At 41.0% G+C, this 24869-nt stretch overlaps 4 protein-coding genes across 6 annotated transcripts in view; 2 read left to right on the top strand and 2 right to left on the bottom strand.

Annotated features, from left to right (window-relative positions):
• Positions 1–205: 205 nt before the first annotated feature.
• Positions 206–1463, bottom strand: Noa36 (zinc finger protein 330 homolog Noa36). The gene is made up of 2 exons (XM_068298903.1): positions 900–1463; positions 206–834 (listed from the first exon to the last, which is right to left on the bottom strand). The coding sequence occupies exons 1-2, from the start codon at positions 1389–1391 to the stop codon at positions 337–339; spliced, it is 990 nt and encodes a 329-aa protein (XP_068155004.1). The 5' UTR covers positions 1392–1463; the 3' UTR covers positions 206–336.
• A 505-nt stretch (positions 1464–1968) lies between these two features.
• Positions 1969–7928, top strand: Hrb98DE (Heterogeneous nuclear ribonucleoprotein at 98DE). 3 transcript variants are annotated; one of them, XM_068299429.1, is made up of 6 exons: positions 1969–2129; positions 2287–2764; positions 3723–3916; positions 3982–4321; positions 4617–4731; positions 7579–7928. In XM_068299429.1, exons 1-5 carry the CDS (start codon positions 2070–2072, stop codon positions 4688–4690), a joined length of 1146 nt encoding a protein of 381 aa, XP_068155530.1. In that variant the 5' UTR covers positions 1969–2069; the 3' UTR covers positions 4691–4731; positions 7579–7928. The 3 variants fall into 3 exon arrangements, with proteins under 3 accessions (XP_068155530.1, XP_068155529.1, XP_068155528.1); XM_068299428.1 differs by lacking the exon at positions 7579–7928 and adding an exon at positions 5376–6877; XM_068299427.1 differs by lacking the exons at positions 4617–4731; positions 7579–7928 and adding an exon at positions 5376–6877.
• Positions 7929–8309: 381 nt separating this feature from the next.
• On the top strand, positions 8310–10648 carry LOC137585560 (FERRY endosomal RAB5 effector complex subunit 3). The gene is made up of 3 exons (XM_068301355.1): positions 8310–8540; positions 8604–9936; positions 10420–10648. The coding sequence occupies exons 1-3, from the start codon at positions 8345–8347 to the stop codon at positions 10544–10546; spliced, it is 1656 nt and encodes a 551-aa protein (XP_068157456.1). The 5' UTR covers positions 8310–8344; the 3' UTR covers positions 10547–10648.
• Positions 10649–11416: 768 nt separating this feature from the next.
• The window catches only part of LOC137585558 (ankyrin repeat domain-containing protein 50), a 29537-nt gene continuing 16084 nt past the window's right edge, over positions 11417–24869 (bottom strand). Inside the window, exons 2-6 of the mRNA XM_068301353.1 lie at positions 13269–18937; positions 12890–13203; positions 12635–12824; positions 12305–12569; positions 11417–12239 (exon numbers count right to left, since the gene is read on the bottom strand). Of these exons, the coding sequence (XP_068157454.1) occupies positions 12056–12239; positions 12305–12569; positions 12635–12824; positions 12890–13203; positions 13269–18828 (6513 nt within the window). The 5' untranslated portion in view covers positions 18829–18937 and the 3' untranslated portion in view covers positions 11417–12055. The remainder of the gene's footprint in view (positions 12240–12304; positions 12570–12634; positions 12825–12889; positions 13204–13268; positions 18938–24869) is intronic.

Here is a 24869-nt window from a genome sequence, read left to right as displayed (position 1 = left end):
ATTGCTACTTTCGTTACCAATGAATTTAAACAAGTTTAAGAGGTTTTAGCTTATGTGGAATACATAATTATATATTGCAATTTAATTTAAAGATCAGAATTTTCGAATCTTTATATCTCTTCTTTTTTAATTCTCAAAGATGGTTTTTTGCACTTTTTAGCCATTAACAGAATCGAGATAAAAATAAGAATAAATAAAAAACGACTTTTATCACATTACTCAAGGTTGTGTTTTATAATTTTACAATTTTAGATTGTGAAAATAATTAAACTGAAAAGATGCTAAAACAGTCTGCTAGATGCTAGACATATTTATTTGTCTAAACTTTTACGGAAATTATTTCGATGTCTTCTTTTTCGAAGCTTCAGTGTCTTTTTCAGCCTCACTGCCGCTTGTGTTTGCTCCGGCTTCACCCTCCTCCGCCTCATCATCATCATCCTCATCCTCCTCGTCATCGTCATCGCTTTCGTCTTCATCGTAATCGCCATCCGATGCATCATCGTCATCATCATCGCCGTAGGAGTAGCCACCACCGCTTGCTCCATAGTAGCCACTGCCACCACTAGCGCCGTAGTAACCGCCATATCCATCCTCATCGTCGCTATTGCCACCTTGTTGCTGGCGACCAAACTTATGCGAACGTGTGGACATACTTAGATCCTTGGTGACCGAGGTGTCGTAATTACATTTGGGGCATGGAATGGCCTTGTTCTTGTCATACTTAAAGCCCTTGCGGCGCACATGATCCTCGCAGTAGCAGATCTTGCAGCGCAGGCATGAATATTGACCCAAACGATTGCACGATTGGCACTTGTAGTTTTCGGACTCCAGCACCTGAATATCAAAAGAAAACCCTATTAGCAAAGGAGGCAAAAGGATAGCCTTGCTTCTGTCCTTACCTGACAACTGGCCTGATGCTCGAACTGATCATCCTCGCAGAGGAAACCATTGCAAAAGGAGCATTTGAATATGCGGCCACCATGCTCCCAAACGCCACGTTCGCACTCCAAGCACACGGCATTCTGCAGTGGACAGGTGCAGGCATGACTGGTCAGACACTTTCGACCATGGCACACCCAGGCCTCACAGAAGTCGCAGATGGCCCCAACCATGGCAAGTCCAGTGGTGTAGACCCCCGAATGTTTTATCAAACAATCTCCCATTTTTGCCATGCATTTGATTTTTCCGCATTGGGCACAAATCGGGAGGCGCTGCACAGACTGGCAAAAGTAGCAGAAGGCTCGAGATTTCTGTTTCTTCTCGCACTTGTCGCATTCCATTGGGGCATTGCATGGTAAGTCCGCCAGAGATACCTCTCTGGCGCGAATCTCCTTAAGCCGGAGTTTCTGTTTCTCGGCCTTCTTGCGTTGGCCGGTCTTTTTCTTCGGCATGTCAAAATAGTTTCTGTGTTTTTTTCTTTGATTTTAACCTAAAACCCTACAACGTTTTGCAGCACTACAAACTCTGTCGTTTTTAGCAGATCTGGCAAACACCACTAAATCTGCTTATCGAAATCGGTATCGATAGTTATGTTGGCAGTCTTAAATATTGAGGTCCGTCTCTAACCAATTTTTATTTCTCAGCACTACATACTCTGTTGCTTTTAGCAAATCTGGCAACACCACTTAATCAGCTTATCGAAATTGGTATCGATAATTATGTCGGAAGTCATAAATATCGAGACTCTGTCCATCTCTAATCAATTTTCACTCTTTATCGCCGCTACGAACTATGTTCTTCTCAGCTGATCTGGTAACACTACTCAATCGACTTATCGATATCGTCATCGATATGTATATAAATATCGAGGTGCTGTCCATCTCTAATAAATTTTCAATCTATGGTGACAAACTTTGTTGTTTTCAGCAGATCTGGCAACACTTCTTAATCGACTTATCGATATCGTCATCGATATGTATATCGAAAGTCGGAAATATCGAGATGACGTCCATCTCTAATCAATTTTCACTTTTCATTCGCCATAGTGTGTGTCGGTGCGGGAGATTTTTGTCAGTAAAAAAAAAAAAAAAAATAAGTGGAAAGGAAATTAAATATTATAAGTAGCTAAAATGGGCGGCCACAATGATAATTCAAATCAAAACGGCAACTCCAACGGACAGCACGATGATGTAAGTACTAAATATATGCAAGTGAAAAAACTTTTCTTCGACCGCCATTTTGAATTACGCATGTGCTTCGAAGGGGTAGAAGAGGTTATGTCTGGCTTGGGTGGATAGAAAAAATCAATACTCATTGCATTATGCATCTTATACTTTATTTATTTAGGACTCCATTACTGAGCCAGAGCATATGCGTAAATTATTTATTGGCGGTCTGGACTACCGCACTTCAGATGAGAATTTAAAGGCTCATTTCGAGAAATGGGGCCAAATTGTCGATGTGGTAGTTATGAAGGATCCCCGCACAAAGCGGTCGCGTGGTTTCGGCTTCATCACCTACTCCCACTCTAGCATGATCGATGAGGCCCAGAAGGCTCGTCCCCACAAAATCGATGGCCGCGTGGTTGAGCCCAAGCGTGCTGTGCCCCGCCAGGACATCGATTCACCTAATGCCGGAGCCACAGTGAAGAAGCTATTCGTAGGCGCCCTCAAGGACGATCATGATGAACAGAGTTTGCGGGATTATTTCTCCAATTTCGGATCTATTGTCGACATTAACATTGTCATGGATAAAGAGACGGGCAAGAAACGTGGTTTTGCCTTTGTTGAGTTCGATGATTACGATCCCGTGGACAAAGTTGTCTGTAAGTATACTAAAGCATTAGTTTAAAGTCAGAAAGTTACGTGTATACAGTCCCAGCTCCGCATAGCAATGTTTGATGTGTCTATGCGCCGTTTTTTGGCTGTAAAATGAATGTATTGACTCATATTATATCTATGTTAACTAGTCCAAATGACTAATTGATGAAAACGTATGCGCCACACTAGGTACAAACACACACAGTACTGACAAATTGATGGGCTTGACATTAAGACGCTCAGTCAGTTTTTATTTAAAACGCTGTAAGATGAATAAAAGCGTCGGCTTACGCTATGTTATGCGAATGTAAAAACTATAAATCCAATTCAGTGTAACACGCAGCCTCGTTACAATTCAGATGCATCCTTAAAGATTGATTTCACACAGTCCCAGCTCCGCATAGCAGTATTCAATGTGCTCATGCGGCGTTCTACGACTGTGAGATGAATGTTTTGACTCATATTATATCATTGTTGACTGGCTTAAAAGCATAACCAATCGATGAAAACGTATGCGCCACACTAGATACAATTTTATTTTCGTTAGATGAGTGTGATTATCGTACAGTACTGACAAATTGATGGGCTTGATAAAAAAAAAACACCCAATCAGTTTTTATTTAAAACGCTGTAAGATAAATGAAAGCGTCGGCTTACGCTATGTTATGCGAATGTTAAAACTAAAAATCCAATTCAGTGTAACACGCAGCCTCGTTACAATTAAGAATCTTTAAGACTAGAAAATATACACAGTCCCAGCTCCGCATGGCATTATTCAATGTGCTTTTGCGCCGTTTCAAGACTGTAAGATGAACATTCTTGGCCAGTATTATATTCTTGTTGTTGATGTTCAGTTATTTATATAACTATACATCGATGATGAAAAAGTATTTGGTACAGCTCCATTAACGCATACTCGTTATAAGCCATTTGTACTTAACGTAAATCTTTGTTTACTTACAGTGCAAAAGCAACATCAGCTGAATGGCAAAATGGTTGATGTAAAGAAAGCCTTACCCAAGCAAAATGATATGGGAGGCGGCGGTGGCGGTGGAGGCCGGGGTCCTGGTGGCCGTGCCGGCGGCGGCAATCGTGGCAACAACATGGGTGGTGGTGGCGGCGGCGGCTATGGCAATCAGAACGGCGGAGGCAACTGGGTAAGACTGCATGAATCTTTTTACTCTTTATTGTGCTGACTTTATTTTCTTTGGATCTTCTGTAGAATGGCGGCGGCAATTGGGGTAACAATCGCGGGGGCAATGATAATTGGGGCAACAACAGTTATGGCGGCGGCGGTGGTGGGGGTTATGGAAGTGGTGGCGGCGGCGGCGGCAACAATTGCTGGGGCAACAACATGGGTCCCTGGGATAATGGAAGTGGAGGCAGTGGTAACTTTGGTGGCGGCGGCGGCGGTGGCAGCTCCAACTGGGGCGGCAATAATGGGGGCAATGACTTCGGTGGCTACCAACAGAGCTACAGCGGAGGACCCCAGCGTGGCGGTAACTTTAACAACAATCGCATGCAGCCCTACCAAGGTGGCGGCAATTTCGGCAACAAAGGAGGTAAGCACACCTAGATTGTCCAAGTCCATCTCAATATATTCATCATCATGCATGTAAAACACGGTATACCTACTTGTCCAGCTAACTGTTAGAACATCGTTAGATAGTTTGGCAGTTGGAGAAATAAGAAAGGATGCTGTGATATTAATCCACATCGAATCTTAAATATTTATGTTTAGGAGGAGAAAGAGATCTCTGGACTTAACCAGTGACTACGCCAAATCAATTTATAGATTAGATTTTGTTCATAGTGTTGGATTGTTTTGTCAACATTCGTCTTTTCGACTGATTTTAGGCAACCAAGGTGGCAATTACGGCGGCAACAATCAGGGCTTCAATAATGGTGGCGGCAACAACCGCAGATATTGAGAAAGATCACACAGAGAGTGAGGGAAAGGAGAGAGGCGGAGGTGAGCGATCTTAGTTATTAGTTTTTCGAGTTAATTTAACTTACTAACAATTTGAAAAACAAAAAATGAATCCTTAGAGATGGTGGAACATTGCGACATGAAATTGACTGCTGCTAAAAGATCTCGAAAGTTTCATATCACAATGTTCAATCTCTATTTGCTCCTAATATGAAACTCCCGTTTGAATTATTTTTTGTTATGGTTTTAAGTTTTTTGTTTTTTTGGATACATTTCTACGTTTGAGCTTAGGTCCATTTTGTGTGTAATTTGTTTTTAAAAATCACACATCAGCATTTTCTTTAGTAGTTTGTATAACAACCGCACCGAAAATAGGAGGAAATCAATCTATATACATATGTACCTATCTATCTTTCTATCTATCAACAAAAACGATTGAAATACCGAATCAAACCATTCCAAACACGAGAACCTTTCTGCTACTAAAAAATTTTAGAATAAGTGTACAATACATATTTATATTTCTATTTGTTTCTGTTTTGTATTTAGCAATTGTTCAAATTCTTCGTTCGTGTGTATATCTCAATACTCTTGTTTATTTATTCTACATAAATACTTTAATATATATAGAAGTATATATATATATAAAAGATAAATAACATTTCTCATTTATCGACATTTTATAGGTGGTAATTTAGAAGTCGCTCAGTATAAGCCCGAATATCAAAGTCAAGTAAACGATACGAGTGTGAACAATTATAGTTCATACGCCTAAGAAGTTTTCCAAGCTCTTCTTCACACAAACACTTACCCTAAAAAGAGCAAGCAATCAGGAGCAGAAGAGATGAGATGAGAAGAGGTAATCAGGATCAGTGCAGTCTTCTTTGGTGTTCAGACACATTGTGTGACAGAGTTACTACAGAGAAGCAAAGTAAAAGATTGTGAGAGAACAGAGAGACAGAGAAGTAAAGCTTAAAATTGAGAGACAGAGTACGTAGCAGGAGACAGAGAAACAGAGAGAGAGAGAGAGAGAGCAGTATGTTGTGTGTGCGTATTGTGTGTGTATATCGCGAATCAGAGAGCATAAAGATCAAGCATTTCAGCATCAGTCTCGCACACAATGCACATCAGCAGCAGCCAGCCAGCAAGCCAAACACACACAAAAACGCAACACACTCAGCCTAATCACAGGATTCCCTCTATACATATATATAAATTTATATATCGTGTATATGTCTCTTCTATATCATGCTTAACTATTCATTGATTGATTGATTGATTGCCACAGCTGTGCGAGCCTCTTCAAAAACTATTCTCTAAATACAAACATTAAATTTTAAACATTGTAAATTAGCCATAAACAACAAATATGAAAAGAAAAATGAGCAAACTTTGTAAAATCCCCCCTCAACATCAAACAACCAGCCAATCGACCACCACCACTTTCTTTTTTATCAATGTTTGGCTATAACCATCCCAGAGTAAACCTTTTTTTGAAAAAATCTTCTAAAAGATAAATTTTTGTAGTTTACAATTTTGTCTTTGATAATCAGTGCAAAAAAAAAAAAAGAAAAAATTAAAAAGAAGAAATACGAAAATTAATTCTGGAAGAAAGAACTCACTCTTGCAAAAACAACAAATCTATATAAACAGCAACAACAACAACAATATGTATTACATTTTATGACTTTCACTAGGCTTAAGTTCTCATTAGTCTTTAAACGAAAAGAAAAACGAGTGTGTAGAGTGTGTGCGTACAGCCGTCGCGAGCTGTCTTAGTCTTAATTAACTCCTCTACATATATATAAATTTACAAATCTAACATCTATATTAGCTTATTATTCAACAAAAGTTCTAAAAGTAGTCTCTGACGACGGCGACGAAAAAATTTATACAAATCTATTTAAAATCCAATGTTTAGTTTTAATCGATTCTTTATAACAAGAACAACAATAACCAATATTGTATGTAATTATTCATCACTACTATATATCTTTTAGTCACAATCAGTTTTTATTGTGTTGTGTGTTTGTCCCACAGTTAGTGGTCAGCGCCAATTACATACATATATTTATATAATCCGATGAAATTATACATTTTACCAATGTAGTCAGATGTAAAGATTCAAGATATATACAACAAAGAAACGAAAAATACATAAAAAAGTAAAAGCATAAGTTCAACAATACATATATTGATCCTTTCTATAATTAGAGTAGAATAAGTCTTGAAACAGCAGCGTTTTATGATATTCTTAACAAAACTCAGCAGCAGCTGCAGAAGTCGCACCAATCGCGGTGCTTGGTAAACAAAGATCGTTAAGAGATAAATTCAGAAACAGAGAGAACAAGCAGCGCAGTGTAAGTTAAAGAATTTAATTCAAGTAGAGCCAGCCAAAGAGCCAGTGCCAGAAAATTGGGCCAGAATTCGGCATTGCCGAGTGTCTCTATACCCTTGCCAATGTAAATAATTTCAAACATTTCAACTACTTGAACCTTTGCTTTAAAAGGATTCCCAGAAAATTTAAAATAACAAGAGGGTTTTGATTTCCTTTTCTGAATCAAGTTAAAAGATCACAAGCTACTTCTAGTCAAATGAAACTCACTTGCAAGGGTATAGTTAACTAAGGCCTTTAATTTATGAGTCCTGTGTGTACTTTGTGTAGCAATTGTTGCAGTAGTATCATGAGTCGGGAGAACATTTTAACCAAACCAAACAAAAAAAGAAAAAGCAACATCATTAATGGCAATAAGAATACTCTTGTTTCATTTGTCAGTTTGTTTGATTTATTTATTTGTTGTTGGTTTTTTTTTTTGGAATGTGTGCATACAAATCACTCAAATTCTCTTCATTCACCAAATATATCCCTATTGTAATTTCTGTTGCAAGTTGGCTGGAAAAGTAATGCGAAGCGCTGAAATGAGGGCGGCTCCCGCGCTACTGATCACAGCCACTACTACCCCCCTATCAACCCACTAGGGCAGAACGACGACATCCACAACCGATACTACTATCCAGGAAATGATGCGCTGAAGAAACTTGATTATAGGTGAGTGTGTGTGGTAAATAATGTTTTTTAGGTGGAGAAAAATATGACCCAACGGGATTCCGTGATACGGTCATTGCATGGATACCAACTGTCGATGGAAATTCAATGATAATATTTCTCTTGGTATTGCAAAACTAATTTTTTAATTTAATTTATTTTTATTTTAAATGCAAATAAATAATTGACATAATATTTAAAGTTTAATTCATTCATTGGAAAATGGTTTAAAAGAGTTTTCAAAACTTCTTTGCTTTAAAAATTTCAAACGTCTACTAAATATAATTCTGACAAGAATAACTTTTACAATTTAGTCATGATATTGTACTAAATCAGTAAGTCTGACTTCATTTTTTGTGGAAAGAACCTTTAAAATACTTTTTGCCACAGTAAAAATGTTTCTGGCCCGATCAAAAATCCTTGTGGAAGGTTTATTAGTTTTAAATTGTAAATTGCGTGGTAAAATTCAAGTACCATCCGAAAATCTGTTAAACTTAACAGCATCATTTGAGAGTCTGTTAAATATTTAACAGCATCAAGTAGGAGCTGCCAGTATTTAGTTATCGAACTATTGCCCATCTCAAACATGCAGAATTTGTGGGCGTAAAAATGCATGTCGATGGTAATGGAAACGATGCATCGCGCACTGTGGAATTCGTTTATAAATACAAGGATCATGAGCAGAAGGATTCTGTGGCAAGATTGGACATAAAGTTTCCGTTCGACGATGAAGATCTTGAGGAGCTGGTCACTCAACTGCTTTCCCAAATGGATCCCATGATGCGGCTTCTGGATGAGAATATAAGTAAGACACCTGCGGGAGGTTAAAATGAAATGAAACAAAAAGAAGAATAATTTCTCACCTTAGATTTGGAAAAAGAGCTGCAATCTTTTGTGGACCGGGAACACCAGCTGTTCTTGGATGACCATGCAGAAAAGCTGCTAAATCAACTGGCAAACGAGGAAATTGACTTGGAGGCCATAGTAAGGGATACAGAACGATGGTATAAAGATGAACTGCTGCAATTTGCCGATCGAGTCGGCCCTAGCGACGAGGACATCTTTGCGCAGAGTTTTCATCGACTGGTGCACTCCTCCTCGCTGGAGGAGATCCTTAAACGAGAGCGAGCCTATGCAAAGGTAATTGGTGACATGACCGAACACATGGACAGCGAAGTAGAGACTCTGAATAATTCGCAACAGCAGGAGATGGATAGTCAAATCAATCAGCTGGATATAACCACCACATCCGAAGATATAAACAATCTCTTGGCCCAGCAATACACAACTCAGAACTTTGTCCGTAAGCGCTACGAATCCGAACTAGAGGCCATGATAGGTCATCAAAAGAATGAGTATCGCGACTGGATCACCAGTCAAGTAGGACAAATATATCAGGTTTCACCAGTGTCCACTCCACTCGGCAATCGATCGTCGATGTTTGTATCCCAGCAGCCCTCGATGGAGGAGAGTTTCACCATACATTTGGGATCGCAACTCAAGCATATGCACAATATACGCATCCTGAGTGCCAATGTGACAGAACTGTGCAGTCCACTGCATGCTGAGGAAAGCCTTAATGGCCTCAACATGGCCTTGGGCCTGTATTCCAGTTCTCTATGCGGCGTCGTGGTTCTAACCCCATCGATTCAAGCTCAGGCGAATAAGAACATCATTAAAAATGCCAACAAATCGACAGAATTTCATTTTGAGCAAATGGATGCGCAGCTAGAGAAGATTGAAAAACAGATTCGTGCTCTCGATACCAATACCGATACGACGAGCAGTGGCAGCGGAAGCGGCAGCAGCATGGAAGGTAGCGCAGAGGGAAGCGCGGAAGGTGGTAGTGCCCAATCTTCGCCAACCAAAAAGCATGTGCCAAGACTAAAGACTGGTGATTTCTTTGTGACCAAACACTCAAATCTCTCGCAATCACATGTCATCTTTCATTTGATCTCCGACGAGCCCATCAATAGTCCCAGTGAGATAAATTCCCGCCATCCAGTTATACTTGGTCTGCGCAACATTCTGAAAACAGCCAGTCGCCATGACATAACCACATTGACCATTCCTGCCCTGCTGCGGCATGAGATGAGCGAGGACATGACCGTTCAATGGTGCATAAGACGTGCCGAATTGGTTTTCAAATGCGCCAAAGGATTCATGATCGAATCAGCCTCTTGGGGTGGAGCAGAGCTCAGGTAAGTCACCCATTATAATTTGTTTGCTTTTTCAATTCCACTAAAATTAAAGTACCCTAATAGAAAGGGTATACGGTAAAAATCAGATCCTTCTATACATAGTTTATATGTATAATTAACTGCTAATCATTAAGCAGTAGTCAAAGAGTAGATATTTGCTTGTCTGTTCGATTTCTAATCTGAAATCTGATGATATTTTGATTAGTTCTGATATACGAAAATATAGTATATATCAGAAGATTGTATAAGCTTTCATCAGATATATTTGAATTCGAATCCGGAGTTAAATACAAAGTATTTAAAATCATATTGCTGATTTTTGGATTGACCGATAAAAATTTTTTGAAAATATGTATATAGAAACTGGATAAATATAGCTTTCCCTTGAATGATTAGGAGTATATAGGAATTTTTAATTTAACCGACAAAGCTTCTAATTTAAGATGAGAATTCCCGATGTAATGATTTGTTACACTTTTGCAGTACTCTTCAATTGCTTCTACCCGATGATATATCCGAGAGCCTCTTCACCACATTGGCGGGGATGGTGCCAAATGTTTTCCGTGTGGCGAATCCCAAAATACTTGTCGATAACAACAACAAGTTGTAGACTGCGGCAATATAGACCATACCTACCCATATCTATATTTATTTACATATAATTCCCACTAGACTCAAATATAATATATTCCTTTTTCTTTTTTATTATGAATATACAGTTTATTCAGATTCAGAATTATATATATATGTATATATATTATGCATATAGGCATCGATTTTCCATCGTGTTGTTGTTGGGAGTTTAATTTCAGTATTTTTCTTTTAAATTTAACACACTCAGAAGTTTTCTTGAAATGTTCCTGTATCAATTTTCATTTTTCATCGCAAAACTACAACTACTACCAAGTTATAAGTACATGTTTGTCATTTAGTTATATATTTTATTGTATATATGTATATTAATTCCAAATTGTAAAATATTTATCTTTGGTTATCCATGCGTGTGTAAGTGTGTGTGTGTGTGTTTGAGAGTGAGTATGAGGTTGTATGTATGTGTGTGTTTTTTGTTTGTTCGATTGTTGTGTCTATATCTTATGTTTAGCTCTACAAAATCCACCAATCGATTGGGATTCGCTTTAGTCGCTTTTAATAGGGTTATCTTCCTACTTTGCTATATCCCATGATTCAAGCAGTGTAATTGCAGCTCTTGTTTTGTTTAACTTGTAAATATTGTGTTTTTGGTTTTCAAAATCTAAACATATCTATATATATATATATCTGTTTGTTCTGTTCTTTTCTTGTATATTTGAAAACATTTGTAATCTGTAGTATATTTATGTTATATGTATATATAAATGTTTTTCTCAGTTTTGTTAACAATTAATTACGTTTTAATTTCGCTGTTTAACCTTTTTATTTTTCGTTTGTTTCTTGGTTTTGTTTGAGTTGGGAGGAGAAAAAAAAGACATTGGTTAAATAATTGAGTGGTTCTAGAACAGGAACGGATCGCACATTGAGTATATTTTCTAGTCATTGAAATTAAGAGTTTAAATTTCTTCATAAATTGACATAAACTTGTTTAATTTGCGGGCAAAATAAATTACATTAATTATAAATACTTTTCGATAGTGTTTTGGGGAAGTTTGATTCCTGTTTCATTGCTTTTTACTTTTTGCTTAATTGCTACTAATCAATTAAATATATTTATATAAGAACGTAATAAATATTCTCGCTGCCGGCATTTGCCCATTAAGTATACATATGGTATATGAAATATTCCTGCTACATTTTTTAGTTGGATTGCATGCCACAAATGTAATGAGTTAGTGTAGTTATCTGCTCGTATATTATGAATTTCGTTTAGTTCGTGCCTTAAAACTACGTTTCCTTCTACATATTTAATATATACATATATATATACATATATATATGTATGTATATACTATTTATTCTCCGTATAGTCGAACATAAAAAGAGAGTGTGTTGTGGACTACAAATTGAAACTATCACAAAAAAACAAATACTTTACCATTTTTCTTTTTTTATAAACTATATAAAACTAAAATGAAAACTGTCAAGTAGGATGGATGGTTGGGTTAAGTGTGGAGCGGGATGTGGTTTACATTTGGCTCTCCTTGCGCCACTGAAAGGTTCCCGATTTGACGCCTATGCTGGAAGAGCCCTGATTGCTACTCGATGAGAGCATATTGTTGGTGCGCCTAATTAGTTGAGCTGCCGAATCGAAGCGGCTACGTATAAGCCTCATAGCCGGATTGCTGGATACTCCACTGCGTTTGCTTTTGCTGTGGAAAAGGAGAGATAGTTATGTTGACTTTTTCAATTAGTCCCTCTTCAAATTAATCTATACCTTGATGAACTGGGCTGATTCTCTTTCAGGTTGCCCAATATTATGCGCATATGAGTGTCCCGGGCAAAATGATTGTCCGGCAGTTTTGGTTTTGATCCGCCGCCACTGGAAGTGCCTGCCCTGTTGTCATCATCGACAAAGGCATTCAGAGCCGGTAGCTGACCTGGTGAACTCAGTTCGCTGCTTGGCGAATGTGGAGGCGTGGCATAAAGCGGTGACATGCACTCCATATCATACAAATCCGCATCATTGGTCATATTGGTAGCTGAAAGACGGAAGAATCGAAGATTAATAACAATGGAATGGAATCGATTTCCTGCTTTGTCTTACCCAATTGATGTTCATTGAGATCGGGCAGCACCTGAGAATGCCGCTGACCACCACCAGAAGCGTTATTTCCATTCACCCTCTGAGATCCTGATCCCGAACTAGAAGCATGCTTGGAGTTAACCATCAGATTGTTACGTGAGCTAAGTTTACTTTGTCGCTGCAATTGCTGGGTAAAGGTAAGCGGCGCTTGCTGTAAGCAGAAAAGGAATCAAATTAGAGATTTTTTCCCATCTACTGGGATTGGAGCACACTTACATCGTTGCTGCTGCCTGTGGATTGACTAGAGATGACGCTTTTGCGCTTATGCAAACTGCTTGTATCCGATTGCATGGTGTTCTGGTAGAAATTATTTGAGCTATGAGTGGAGCTGGAGGCATTCAGCACCTGAAGATTGCTGCCATTGTGCACCGTTGCCGTGGTGGCTGCCGAGCAAACGGACGAGGCCGATGCATGCGCCGGATATGGAGCCAGATTCTGATGTAGGGGCAAGGCTGGCGGCTGATCTGGAGATCGTAGCATGCTTGCAGCATGACCATGGAATTTGGGTTCGTTGGGATTGCTAGCTTCATCTAAACGGGAAAGGGGATAAAGGATTAGTAACAAAGCAAAAGGCTACGCCTTCGTTTTATCTCACTTTTGGTGTAGGTCTCAAAGATCTTGAGGATACTGGTTCGGCTGGACTTGGCAGCCAGTTTAATGGGTGTTCGCCCACAGTGGTCAGACTTGTAAGGATTGGCCCCGTATTGCAACAGAGCGATGACACATTTCTCGTGACCCTCCTGCGCCGAGATTCCCAGCGCGGTGGCTCCCTGTTTACAGGCATGATCTGCCTGGGCTCCGTAATAGAGCAGAATATTCATCACATCATGATTGCCCTGCCAGGCACAAGAGTGTAGGGGCGAGCGGGCCTCCAGATCCATCGAATTGACATCGGCACGGGCTTCAATCAGTGTCTTGACCATATCCGCATGACCCTGCCAAGCGGCCACATGCAATGCCGTACGTCCCTCGCTATCCGGTATATTAACATCCACATTGGTCATATCCAACAGGTACTTGACTATATCCAGTTTGTTCTCCAATGCCAGAATGTAGAGCGTGGTCCGCGAGTCCGCATCCTTGGAATTGACATCGCAGCAGAACTTCAACAAATACTCCACCGTGTCCATGTGACCCTCTAGACAGGCTAGGCGAAAAGCGGTCTTGCCATCGTGTGCCTTTTGATCCACAAAACTGGAGTGTATATCGAGCAGTGCCTGTACACAATTCAGACGTCCCTCCTGGGCAGCTAAATGAAGGGCGGTCTTGCCCTCGTTGTCGCATTCATCGATCTTGGCCCCCGAGTCAAGCAGCTGGAGGCACACTTCATGGAAACCCTCGAATGCAGCATAATGCAAAGGCGTCCATCCTGCATTGTCGCGATGAGTCTCATCTAAACCACGATCCAATAGCTGCCGCACTGTTTCCACATTGCCCTGGGCAGCACCTATGCTAAGAACGGTGCGTCCCTCGGAATCCATGCAATCGATTCCGCATCCCCAGAAGAGTAACAACTTCACAACTGTGGCATGACCCGCCGTACAGGCCGCCCACAGTGGAGTACGACCCATGAAATCGGCCAAATCGGGATCGGCGGCATTCTCCAGGAGCAGCTCGCACACCTCGGCATTACCCTCAAATGAGCTGACCAAAAGTGGCGACATTCCATCATTGTCTAACTGATCTGTGTTAGCTCCATGATCGAGCAGAGTGGAGATGACCTTGCTGTATCCAGACGAACCGCAAAGGGCTGCCACACACAGAGCACTGCGTCCATCCAAATCCAAATGATTCACATTCGCACCGTTCTCTAGAAGAATCTCAACGATGTCATAGTGACCCATATAAGAGGCAGCTATGAGCGAAGTGCGACCCTGACGATCCACCGAGTTAACATCGGCTCCAGATTCAATTAACAACTTAAGAATATCCTCGTGACCGCTCCAAGCGGCAGCTCTTAAGGCTGTGCGTCCCTCCTTATCGGCCAGATCTATTTTGCATGCCGGTTGGGCAATCAGTAGACGCACTACCTCACTATGGCCACCCCAGGAGGCGGACCTAAGTGGTGTCCAACCATCTCGATCGGCATGATTTACATCCACACGACGCATACGTCCAGTTCCATCGTTACTGGGCTGGGAGAAGCTCAGCAAAAGCTTCACGACATCTAGATGACCGTTTCTTGCCGCTATATTCAATGCCGTCTGGCCATTATAGTCCTCGATCTCCATATCAATAGGACTCTTGCAGGCATTTAGAGCCCGTTCCAATAGCTGATGGTTGCCATCGTTGGCAAGAATGTGAATCAATGCCTTGCCTTTGTGCAGTTCAATGTGGTGCGAGTCTGACAGTTGGTGCAACGTGCTGGAGGCGTTCTCATCCTGGCTTTCGATTGGTGGCTCACTATGCTCCGATGGACTGCCCGTTCTCTGCGTTTCCATGAGGCAACTCCTTTCACTCGAAAGCAGCAGATCGGCCAGCTCAAAATCAATGTTCTGTGACTTCTCTGGCGACAATTCCGGCGACATGAGCGAGGATTCACAGGAATTCTGTGACTGGGAATGTGACTCGGCCGCATTGTTGATGCCCGTCTCAATGAGCAGTTTCAGCATCTTGGCATCTGTCGGTAAACTGGGCTTGAAGAAATCGCAAAGGAACTGGGCAAACGACTCGTTCAGCTCATTGGCCAGAAAACGCTCAAGCAAGGCTCTGGTCTTGGGCAAAAAGTTTACGTCGTATTTGAAATCATGTTCGCACTGGGCACAGCAATTCAAGTGATTTGTGTAAAAGCAATCGCTTAAATTGACACGCGATTCGAGCAGCATCAGAATAAGATCCAACTCCACATGACGACTAGTTAGATATTCGCCAGATTTGATTAAATGATAGGCGAATCTTCTCACCGTGTTGGCGCACAGAGTATCGGCGACTAGCAGATAGTACATGGATATCATCACATGACCCTCATTCACATCACAAATGAATTTCTTGGTGGCAAATTTCACATCGACGAGCCAATCGGCAAAGGAATTGTGAAAGATCTTCAAACGCTGGGCATTCGCATCGTAGGCCAGGATGTTGCGCATCAGTTGCAAACGTTTCTCAAACTCCTGACAATCGATGGTGTAATTATGAGTCCTCAGGCAATTGAAGAGAAATAACTTGTCCACATAGCCCGAAGATGCAAGCAGGACATTGAGCAGTGGCCTGATCTTCATGTATTGCTTCTTGTTAAAGGATTTCTGGCAAATGTATAAGTAAAGACCGTTTAGGGTGCAGGGAATCAATTTGATCTCCCTGAAACTAAAGAAGTTATCCTTGATGCCATGCAAAACCTTTTCGAGATAAAGTATGCAGCCATTCGACTTAATGTACAGCTGATGCAGTGATTCGATTATCTCCTTGGTCAACATAATGCTGTCCTTAAAGTCGGAATTTAACCGGTTTATGATATACTCCTGCACGTCCTTAACCACATGTGATTTGCGTAGATCATCCAGTGTGATCTTCTTGAAGCCTGTGAACATTTTTGTTATCTGCTTCGTCTGTTTCTTGGTGGTACAGACCAGAAATAGCCATTTGGGAAAGAGATGTATGTGATTCGATAGCAATTCGGCCACATTGCGACTCTTGTGATTGGTGGCTGTGCCACCCCTTCCGCCTCCCTTTAGAGTGGTGATCAGATTACCCTCGTTAATGTAGTTCTCGTCAATGGAATCGATTAGCAACAGGAGAGCTGTCTTGGGTGGTGTAAGCTCGAGCAGGGGAAAGAGCAGAGCCTTCTTGAAGCACTCATCCGGATTCTTTTCAATGTTGTCCACACTGAGACATTCGAGTATTTCTGGATTGGAGAGCATCAATTCGTAGTAACCATCTGCGATGATGGTGCGACAACTTTTGGTCTTGGGTAACGGTGGAGGAAGTGTATTAGTAGTGCTAATCATCTTGGGTTTATCTCCTGGTATGGGAGGAGGAGAAGTTGTCGTCTGTTGCTGGATTTTGTCCTCAGGTTTGCCATTTTCATTGCTTTCATCAAGGTCTATAAGAAGTTTCGTTTCCTCAGCCTGGGGCGTTTCCTCCTCTTCCTTCACTTTCGTTGTCTCTCCTTCATCGGCCTGCGGCTTTTCATCTTCTTGTTCGTTGCTCACCTTCGTTGCTTCGTCCTCCTTGAGGGCAGCTTCGATTTCGCTTTTCTCTTGCTCGCTGCTGAGATCGGCTATATCCTCACCTCCACCCTGCTGTATGGCCTGACCACCATTCGTGCTGCCATTGGTAATGGTTGCCGACAGTTTTGCCGGGGATAAGATACCACCTCCGCTGCCCGAACGACCACGTTTCACAGGGATCTTTGATTTGTTGGTCTTACTGGGACTAGATTTAGCCGTCTCCTTTTGTTGCAGCTGCTTTTGATCCTTCTCTGTGCCTATATCCTTGTCCTGCTCACCACGCTCTCTGCCCCGTTTGGGTGGATGAGTTCCATAGATGTTAACATCCTGTTCCGCCTCCGCTGACTCCGAATTGGTCTGCAATGGAGCCGGTTCGGATTGTTGGCGTGTCAAGCTGGACTTGCCAGCCGTTGGCTTGGCATTTAATGTCGATGTTCGTTGGGATTGAAAGTTATCCAACTCCTGGGTATCATGTTCACTGGCTCCACGTTTCAATTCTTCGATGAGCAATTCCTCGGCGTTTTCGCTGAGACTAATATTATTCATGGCCTCATCCAATTTTAATTCTTGATTCTGCGCTTCGTCTCGCAAGAAAGAGAATCCCTCGTCGATGATCCTTTGACTTTCGTCCTTGCCAATCAACGAGGCATGACTCAACAACTGCAGCACAATTTTCCGCATAAAAAGCGACAAACTGTGACACTCTGGATTCTGTGACTCAATAAGGTAGCAGGCCAGCAGTTTCCGATTGAGTATGCCCTTGGTGCCGGAGTTACCCTTCATGATGGCTTGGCAAATAGATGTTTTGCCCGATCCATTGGAACCTAGAACCAGGCAGCCGTTGTAACTCGAACTTGAAATGGCCGCAGCTGCTGCCGCCTTAGCTCGAGCCGAGACATAATTTGAACTGCCGCCAGCAGCAGCCGCTGCTCCCAAAGCTCCTGGTATGGTTTTTTTGCCCGCCGTGCGTTGCTCCAGACAAAGGGCAATCTTTTTCAACACCCATTCCCGATGAATGTAGACGGCTGAGCTCACGAAACGACTGTGGTTAGTATTTATGCTGTTGGTGTTGCCGCTTGATTCCTGGACAAGCCCGTTGACTTCCTTATCAGGTGAGAGTTTGCGTTGCATTAGGGATTCCAAATTGCCAGCTGTATCCTCTGAAGACTTGGCCACCTCTTGTCCATCTTCCTCGGGTGCCGAGTTGCTGCCATTTAGACCACTTCCATTTGATTGCTGAGTCACATCTAAGGGAAAGTTTTGCTGCACCAAATTGGCAAAGTGCTCCTCTCGTGCCAAATTTGAGAAACTAGCATTTGGACAGTCTCTACCAGTGATTTCTAATTTTTTCTGCAACTGTGTTGTGTCCTTGAGAAAGTTGAGAATACGTCGATCCTCCAGCTGCTGATTTGCTGTAGTGCTGCTCGTTGTCCCTGGCTTGCTGCTGCTGTGGCCGTACTTGGAGATTACTCCCATGTGGGGAGGACTAGTGTTATTAGTAGAAACGGCACAGCCGTCGACACCATCATCCCCACCACCACCCTTTCCGCCATTGGCTCCCAAGGCGACAGCTGCTGCTGTTGCCTCATCCTCATCAGCATCTAGATCGGTGATTTGTACTGGATTGCCATTGCGGACGACGCTGCTGGCCAAACGATTCGAATCACGATAATTGGACAGCTTGGCGGAGGAATCTGTGTGGCGACTCCTCTCGCCACTTTTGTAGCGATCCGATTTACGCAATGGTGTGGCATATAACATCTCCTTGGGCATATTGCCAGCAGGAACAATCGAGGAGGCATTCACTGGTGTCGAGGCAATGCAATTGCCTATTGAGTTGCCATTGGGATTGCCGCCGCCGCCAACGGAGGATGTCTGTGACGTTTTCTGCTGTTGCATTTTCCGCACGGACTCATTGTACATGGCCTGACAAGGCAGATTCTCGTAAATGTCATTGCGAAGATTATCGTTATCCGTGTGCTTAGACATTGTTTGGTTGTGCTGCTGCTGCTGACTCTGTAGGATTTCGATGGCAGCGGGTATAATCCTCACCCAACGACTGGCAAAGTTCGTTGGCTCTAAAGCTGCTTGATGATAGCTGCAAAAATAGAACAAACAAAATTTAAATTAATTTCGTAAGTCTGTGCAAACATCCAACATTCTATCAGTGGAATCAATAAACGGTGAACGGTTAGCCTAATACTTAACCATTTTTAGTACATGGTTCCTTCCCTTAAATGGCATTCTCTTTAGTGACATTACACCTTTTAGATATCGAAAATTACCTGTCAAAACATTTACTCCCTCTCCATCACAGTTTGGTTCTTTACTTTTCAGGCCATTTATGTGCCATTACTTGAAACTTAACTAGCACTTTCTGTTGCCACTTTTCACAGTGGCTTCGTTCCTGCTTTGAGCATCCTGCAAACAATTGACCTGATTTTCTATACACATTCTTCTTAACCCTTTGGCACCTCTATCGTCCTGACTCGACTGACAGGGTTTGTCTTTACGCGTTGTATCTTTTGTTCACGGGTCTCTAATACTTGTATATTTGTGCGTGTGTGTGTGTATCTATGCCTCGTGTGTGCCATCTGCGTGGTAAGCAGCAACGTTGCAGTAGCTTTTTGTGTAAATAACGTTTTTCATGCCACGAAAAAATAGAAAAAACAGTTTTTATTTTAAACTTTTATTTACTCTCATTGCTACTGTACACTCGTGAATGAGAGTCTACTTGTGTGTGTGTGTATGTTTCTCTGTGGGCCTTTGGAGAATTGTAGATGTAACTAATGATGCCTTCTCCCCACAACAACAAAATGAGAGCAAATTCAGCACGTTCTTCTCCATTTTATACCTTCTTCTTCTCCTTTTTCTTCTTTATTCGTCATAAAAATTGAAGCCATGATTTACGACTTTATTTAGCAAGAGAGGAGGAGCTAAGTAAAACAGAATGTCCAAATGCCATCCTCGCCTGATAGATTACCATAGTGTGGTTCAGATTGTTAGTTGTAAGTCAGCTATAAAAAATCGTTGATTAAGCGCAAAGCTAGCGAAGGATTGGAAACAAATCTCCTGTGCAAAATGTGAACTAGAATGAATGCTTTTTAGATTTTGTCCTCCAAACAACCGCACTGGCACGTGAGTTCCCTGTGGCCAGTTTACGGTTCGTAATTATTGATGGCAGCAGTAACCACAGCTTCCCCACCTTGTTTTTGTCGCGCACAGTTTTTTTTGTTTGTGGCATCCCACCCATTTACGTCACGTAGTTGGTTGGTATCCCACAATTTGTAACTCTGTTGGCCCTTCTTTTTTTTTTTTTTTTTTTGGTGAACTGAATTGATTTGAAATTGTAATTGGAATCGGGGTGAACGTTAAAGCCCTTTGCTTGGTTGGGCATATTAAGAAATTTTCATTCTTGGTTAATATGAGGAAAATTGTGCTTGCTAATAATGCAAATTAAATAGTTTTTTCGCTCCCTTGCTCCATTCCAAGTGTTTAATTGAGAATTTGAGCTGAGAAGTTTCCATCTTTGAAATGCGTGCCACTCGCATACTCGAGTGGCAAGCAATTTGAGACTTCGAGAATGGGGGGTGAGCTGAGATTGTTGGAGTGGGCTGCATGGGCGGGGAGGCGAGGCATAATTGGCGGCATAGCTAATTGGCATTTCCACAGTGTGCAATAAGTTTTCTTTCGTTTGGCTTTTTCCTTCTTGACAAACTAGCAAGCGCAGCAAACAGTCCGCCGTGTAACTCTCTTTAGCAAAAGTTTAATTGGATTTCATCCAAGCCGAAAAGTAAAACGAATTAGTTTGGAAAATTTGTGTAAATTTGCACAGAATTCTTACTCAAGCATAAAGAATGTGCGCGATGCCCATTAAAGTGAATTTAAACAAAACAAAATAGGTATGTATATACATACATATATAGTATATTATTGCTTAAGGAATGAACAAAAGAAAATTTTAATTAGTTGAGTGGAATAAATAAATCGAAATTCATTTTCGATCTCTTTGCTTATGCGAATATGTTGGCGCACACACTCACTCACATATACAGAGATTTATGTATATATATTGATACATATGTAAAAGTGTATGGCAATAAACAACTTCAGGAGGCAGAGCAACCCCCTGCCGTATGGGGAGGTGGCAGGAAGACATCTGTCTGTATCTGTAACTGGCAGCTGCAGCCTGCACTTGAAGCAATTGCAGCGTGGGAATATTTGTTCTTTTTTTTACACATGAGTCTTTTGCTTGCTCAGTGGCTCCGCATGCCAAGGAAAACAAGAACGGGGGAAGGAAACAAAACACACAAAATATGCAGAAAAATGCAAAAATTTTGCTTGTCGACAATCAACGCCCTTCCAGCCATCCAGGAGGCGGCAGCAGGGTACACAGTTGATCGGCATAAGCATAATTGAAATGTTGCACCTACAGGACAGGAAGTATTTACTTCAATAATTTACATTTACATATCTGCATGTTGTTTTCACAATTTGTTGTGTTATTTACTTTAAAAAATATGATGAGAAAGACAGAGGAAACAGCTCATGTTTAAATTATAAATTGACTTTTTGTCTTATGCGAATAATAATTTGATGTTTTCTTTTTGGCATCAACAACAAAATAAATGTATTCCATGCATTGTAAATGCGAAACTCCGCCAGACAACATACATACATATAACATAAAAATATGTATGTAAATCTACATCGCATACATATGTACTTCCATTTTTACTAACAGATAGCATTTCTAGCCAGATATGTACATATATCCTTAAATTGACAAGATATGAGAAAGAAATCGTAATACATGAATTTTCAAGCAATCCATGGGTTTGTATCCTGCGACATTTGAGGTCATATCATTGCAGGACGTATAAGGATTTCGCCAGCAATACGTTATTCTTTTCAATCTGTCTTAACCAGCGCGACAATTTTTAACGTAAATATGTAGAAAATCAAATATTGCAACAAATTATTTGCAGGAATAAACAAAATATAAAAAACATATCCCAAAAAATACGCTGTACGTGCAGAATCAAGAGAGCAAGTAGCAACAAACAAAGCAGCTTAAAGCCAAGGGGGCTAACATCAAGTACACCCACACACGCACACATACCTTAGCTTTATGTATACATATATACTAACTACATAAAACGTGGAGAAAGAGTCCTGTATTGATTTTCAAGCTCCTGGTGCTGCAGGCTATGAAAAAGCGAAATAAAACGAAAGGGAACAGTAACGAAGTTTGGATATCCTGGCAGGAAATTCAACTACGATACAGGCAGATAGACATTTGTGTGTACATATATCAATCTCTTTAACAAGATAATACATATCTACAATAGTAGTAGCAGCAGCAGCAATCAAGTGAAACTCAAACAACTGTTCGCGTTCTCGCCGGTTGAAGGGTATGCAAATGAAATCAGAAAAAGAAATCTAAACGAATGCTCTGATTTTGGATGCGCTTAATTTTATAGTACAATGCGAATGATTGTTGTTGTTGCTGCTAAGGACTCCCAGTGGAACGTGCTCGAACTGAGAGTGTAGAGCAGGAACAGGAGCGTTCAGTATTTAGTTCTTGACTGCACCGGAAGTGAATTCAATGCGGGTGCCCCCAAAAGAACAATAGCGTATGCATTATTTTTCACTGCTCTCTTTTTTTATAAATGAGAACAGGATGTCAGGGAGTTGAGAAATGTAAGCGATGTCCGTTTAGTAACCGTCGGACCCGCCTGGGGGACGAATGTTTTAATTAAACTTTATTTTTTAATGGTTGCATAATGTGTGCAGGATGTACGACAACATTCAACCAGACACGGTCGCAGCATTGTCATCGTCATCCCCATCTTCCGCATCATCATGATGATCCTTTATTGCCAGGATTATGCATTGCCTTTGCTTGTTTCTGGCTTGTGGCATGCAATTTTGCATTCAGTTGCCTTCCTTCCTCTTTTTGCTGCCGTGGCATGCTGCAACATTTTCGTTGTAATTTTTCATGCATTTTTCAACGCTCTCAAAGAACACACGAAAAAAAGTAATAAAAGGAACGCCAAGTTGGCATGCCATTAGAGCGAGAAAAACTTTAGCACATGTCGACTGAGTTTGTGTATGTGTGTGTGGGTGTGCTTCTGTGCACGTGTGTGTGTGTATTTGTCCTTTCTTGCGTTGAAAGCTTATCGTGAGGGCATGCCAGTTATTTCTCAGCTTTTATTTTTCATGCAATATTAAAAGTTATGAAACATTTATTTACTCAGCACATTGGCAAAGTTGAGCCAAGTTGAGCGACGAAAGTGAGACAGAAAGATAAACTGCCAACGCCCATTGTTCGGAAGCATTAGGAAAATATTTGCATTCACTGAAATTGGTTCAACTATTTCTAGACGGAATATGTAATAGAGTATGCTGAAGCGATACATCATTCCGAAATGTGTTTATTATTTAACATTTATGTTAGCTACTGTAAGTAAATGGGTAGCAAGTAGTCGAGTGTGTTTTGATGTCATTTAGTGGGCTTTTTTGTTTGGCAGCCGAGCAGTCATTGTCTCTAAGAGTTGCATCTACATACATATGTGTGTATCTTCACTCCATTCGTCGTTGTAACCGGCCTTGTTACGCTTCTTTTCTGCCCCTTATGTAGATTTATCTGTGTCAAAATGGCGTCGTCTGCATATTGACATCGTTTTCGACATCGTCTCTCTATATCACCTGTGCTCCTCCTACTCACTCCACTGCAAAATGTAGGGACACGCGCTTGGTCCAACCTTTTGGCATTTCCGTTTCCTCTTGACTGCCTGCTTTGTGTGTGTTGTTGGTCTGTTTGTCTTTTAATAACTGCGTGTTCGTTTGTCTTGGGTAAATGTCATCAACAAGGTGGAATCAAAAGAGAAAAACTTCATGTTGTATTTGGGTTATGTTCCATGTGTTTGTCGAGCAACATTTAATCAAATTAATACACACACATGCACAGGCACAGGCACACACACACATATCCCATCAGGATGTCTGTCCCGACAGCTGGTTGACATTTTACAAGCTTGTGTGTCTCTCTGTCGTCTTCTTTATTGATGAATTATTCGAAGGAATGGGATTTTCAGAAGCATTCGTTTGTGGCAAAAGAATTCGAAATTTTATTCTAGGCAACTTTACGGAAACTTAAAGTTATACCGTCTTCTTTTCCATCCCTTTCTCTAGTCCTTGTCAGCCCGACAACTTGACTGTTTGGTATTCCTTTTGAAAGTTGGCTTTTCATTACATTTCCATTTTCCTTTGCAATCTAATTGAACTGAAAACTGTCGAAAAAGCTGCCGGCCATATCGGTTGTCTATCTGTCCGTCTGTCTCGTCTCGTTGGCTGGATAAAAGAGCATTGGATATGGAATTAATTTTGGGCAACTTAAAGGGCACATGATCCAAGTTCATTCGAATTAAATTCAAAAAAATAAAAGAAAGCACTTTGCTTTTTTTCTTCCAAATTTGCCCGGTTGTCTGGTTTGTAAGCTCAGGTTTAATTAATGTGGGAATATATATTTATATACCTACAGACACACACACGCAGAGGACAACTTCGCCTCAAAGTATGCAGTTACAAATGGCTTTCATTTTGACATGGATTTTGCCGTCTCGGCGTCTCAGACAGGTAGAGGGTACGTGCTTTTATTCTGACTAAAGCGAAAGGGCAAAGAGAAATGCCAAAGCGCAACCATTATAAAATGTGCGCAGTTTTAGATCAGCTTATTCCCTCTTAATTGCAGCATTTCCTCTTGTTTGTACGTATATAAAAGAATGTTTAAAAGTGATTACATATATAGAAAGAGAGATAACGGCAAACGCAGGAAACCAGTGAGATTTGCCTTTTGGTCAAGAGCCCTGTAAGACCAACAACTAAGTGAATTCCACTTCACATTAAGTGCATGGCAAGTGAATGAAAGTGCTAGATTATAGCTTGATTAAACTATTCAGATGATGATGCGCATAAAAACTTGACCAGGCGACGGATAAATTCTTATTAAGATATTTTTGTATCTA

The sequence above is a fragment of the Drosophila tropicalis genome, unplaced genomic scaffold (assembly GCF_018151085.1).
Source record: "Drosophila tropicalis isolate 14030-0801.00 unplaced genomic scaffold, ASM1815108v1 contig_878, whole genome shotgun sequence".
Lineage (NCBI taxonomy): Eukaryota > Metazoa > Arthropoda > Insecta > Diptera > Drosophilidae > Drosophila > Drosophila tropicalis.
Note: the sequence above shows the minus strand (reverse complement) of the source record. Positions and strands in the feature narration are given on the sequence as shown.

Coding starts and splice junctions, on each gene's coding strand:
- Hrb98DE (XM_068299427.1), top strand. CDS start 2,070: ATGGGCGGCCACAATGATAATTCAAATCAAAACGGCAACTCCAACGGA. Junction 3,917..3,981: donor AGAACGGCGGAGGCAACTGG/GTAAGACTGCAT, acceptor GATCTTCTGTAG/AATGGCGGCGGCAATTGGGG. Junction 4,322..5,375: donor CAATTTCGGCAACAAAGGAG/GTAAGCACACCT, acceptor GACATTTTATAG/GTGGTAATTTAGAAGTCGCT.
- LOC137585560 (XM_068301355.1), top strand. CDS start 8,345: ATGCATGTCGATGGTAATGGAAACGATGCATCGCGCACTGTGGAATTC. Junction 8,541..8,603: donor GCTTCTGGATGAGAATATAA/GTAAGACACCTG, acceptor TTCTCACCTTAG/ATTTGGAAAAAGAGCTGCAA. Junction 9,937..10,419: donor TGGGGTGGAGCAGAGCTCAG/GTAAGTCACCCA, acceptor ACACTTTTGCAG/TACTCTTCAATTGCTTCTAC.
- Noa36 (XM_068298903.1), bottom strand. CDS start 1,391: ATGCCGAAGAAAAAGACCGGCCAACGCAAGAAGGCCGAGAAACAGAAA. Junction 835..899: donor AGCATCAGGCCAGTTGTCAG/GTAAGGACAGAA, acceptor TTTGATATTCAG/GTGCTGGAGTCCGAAAACTA.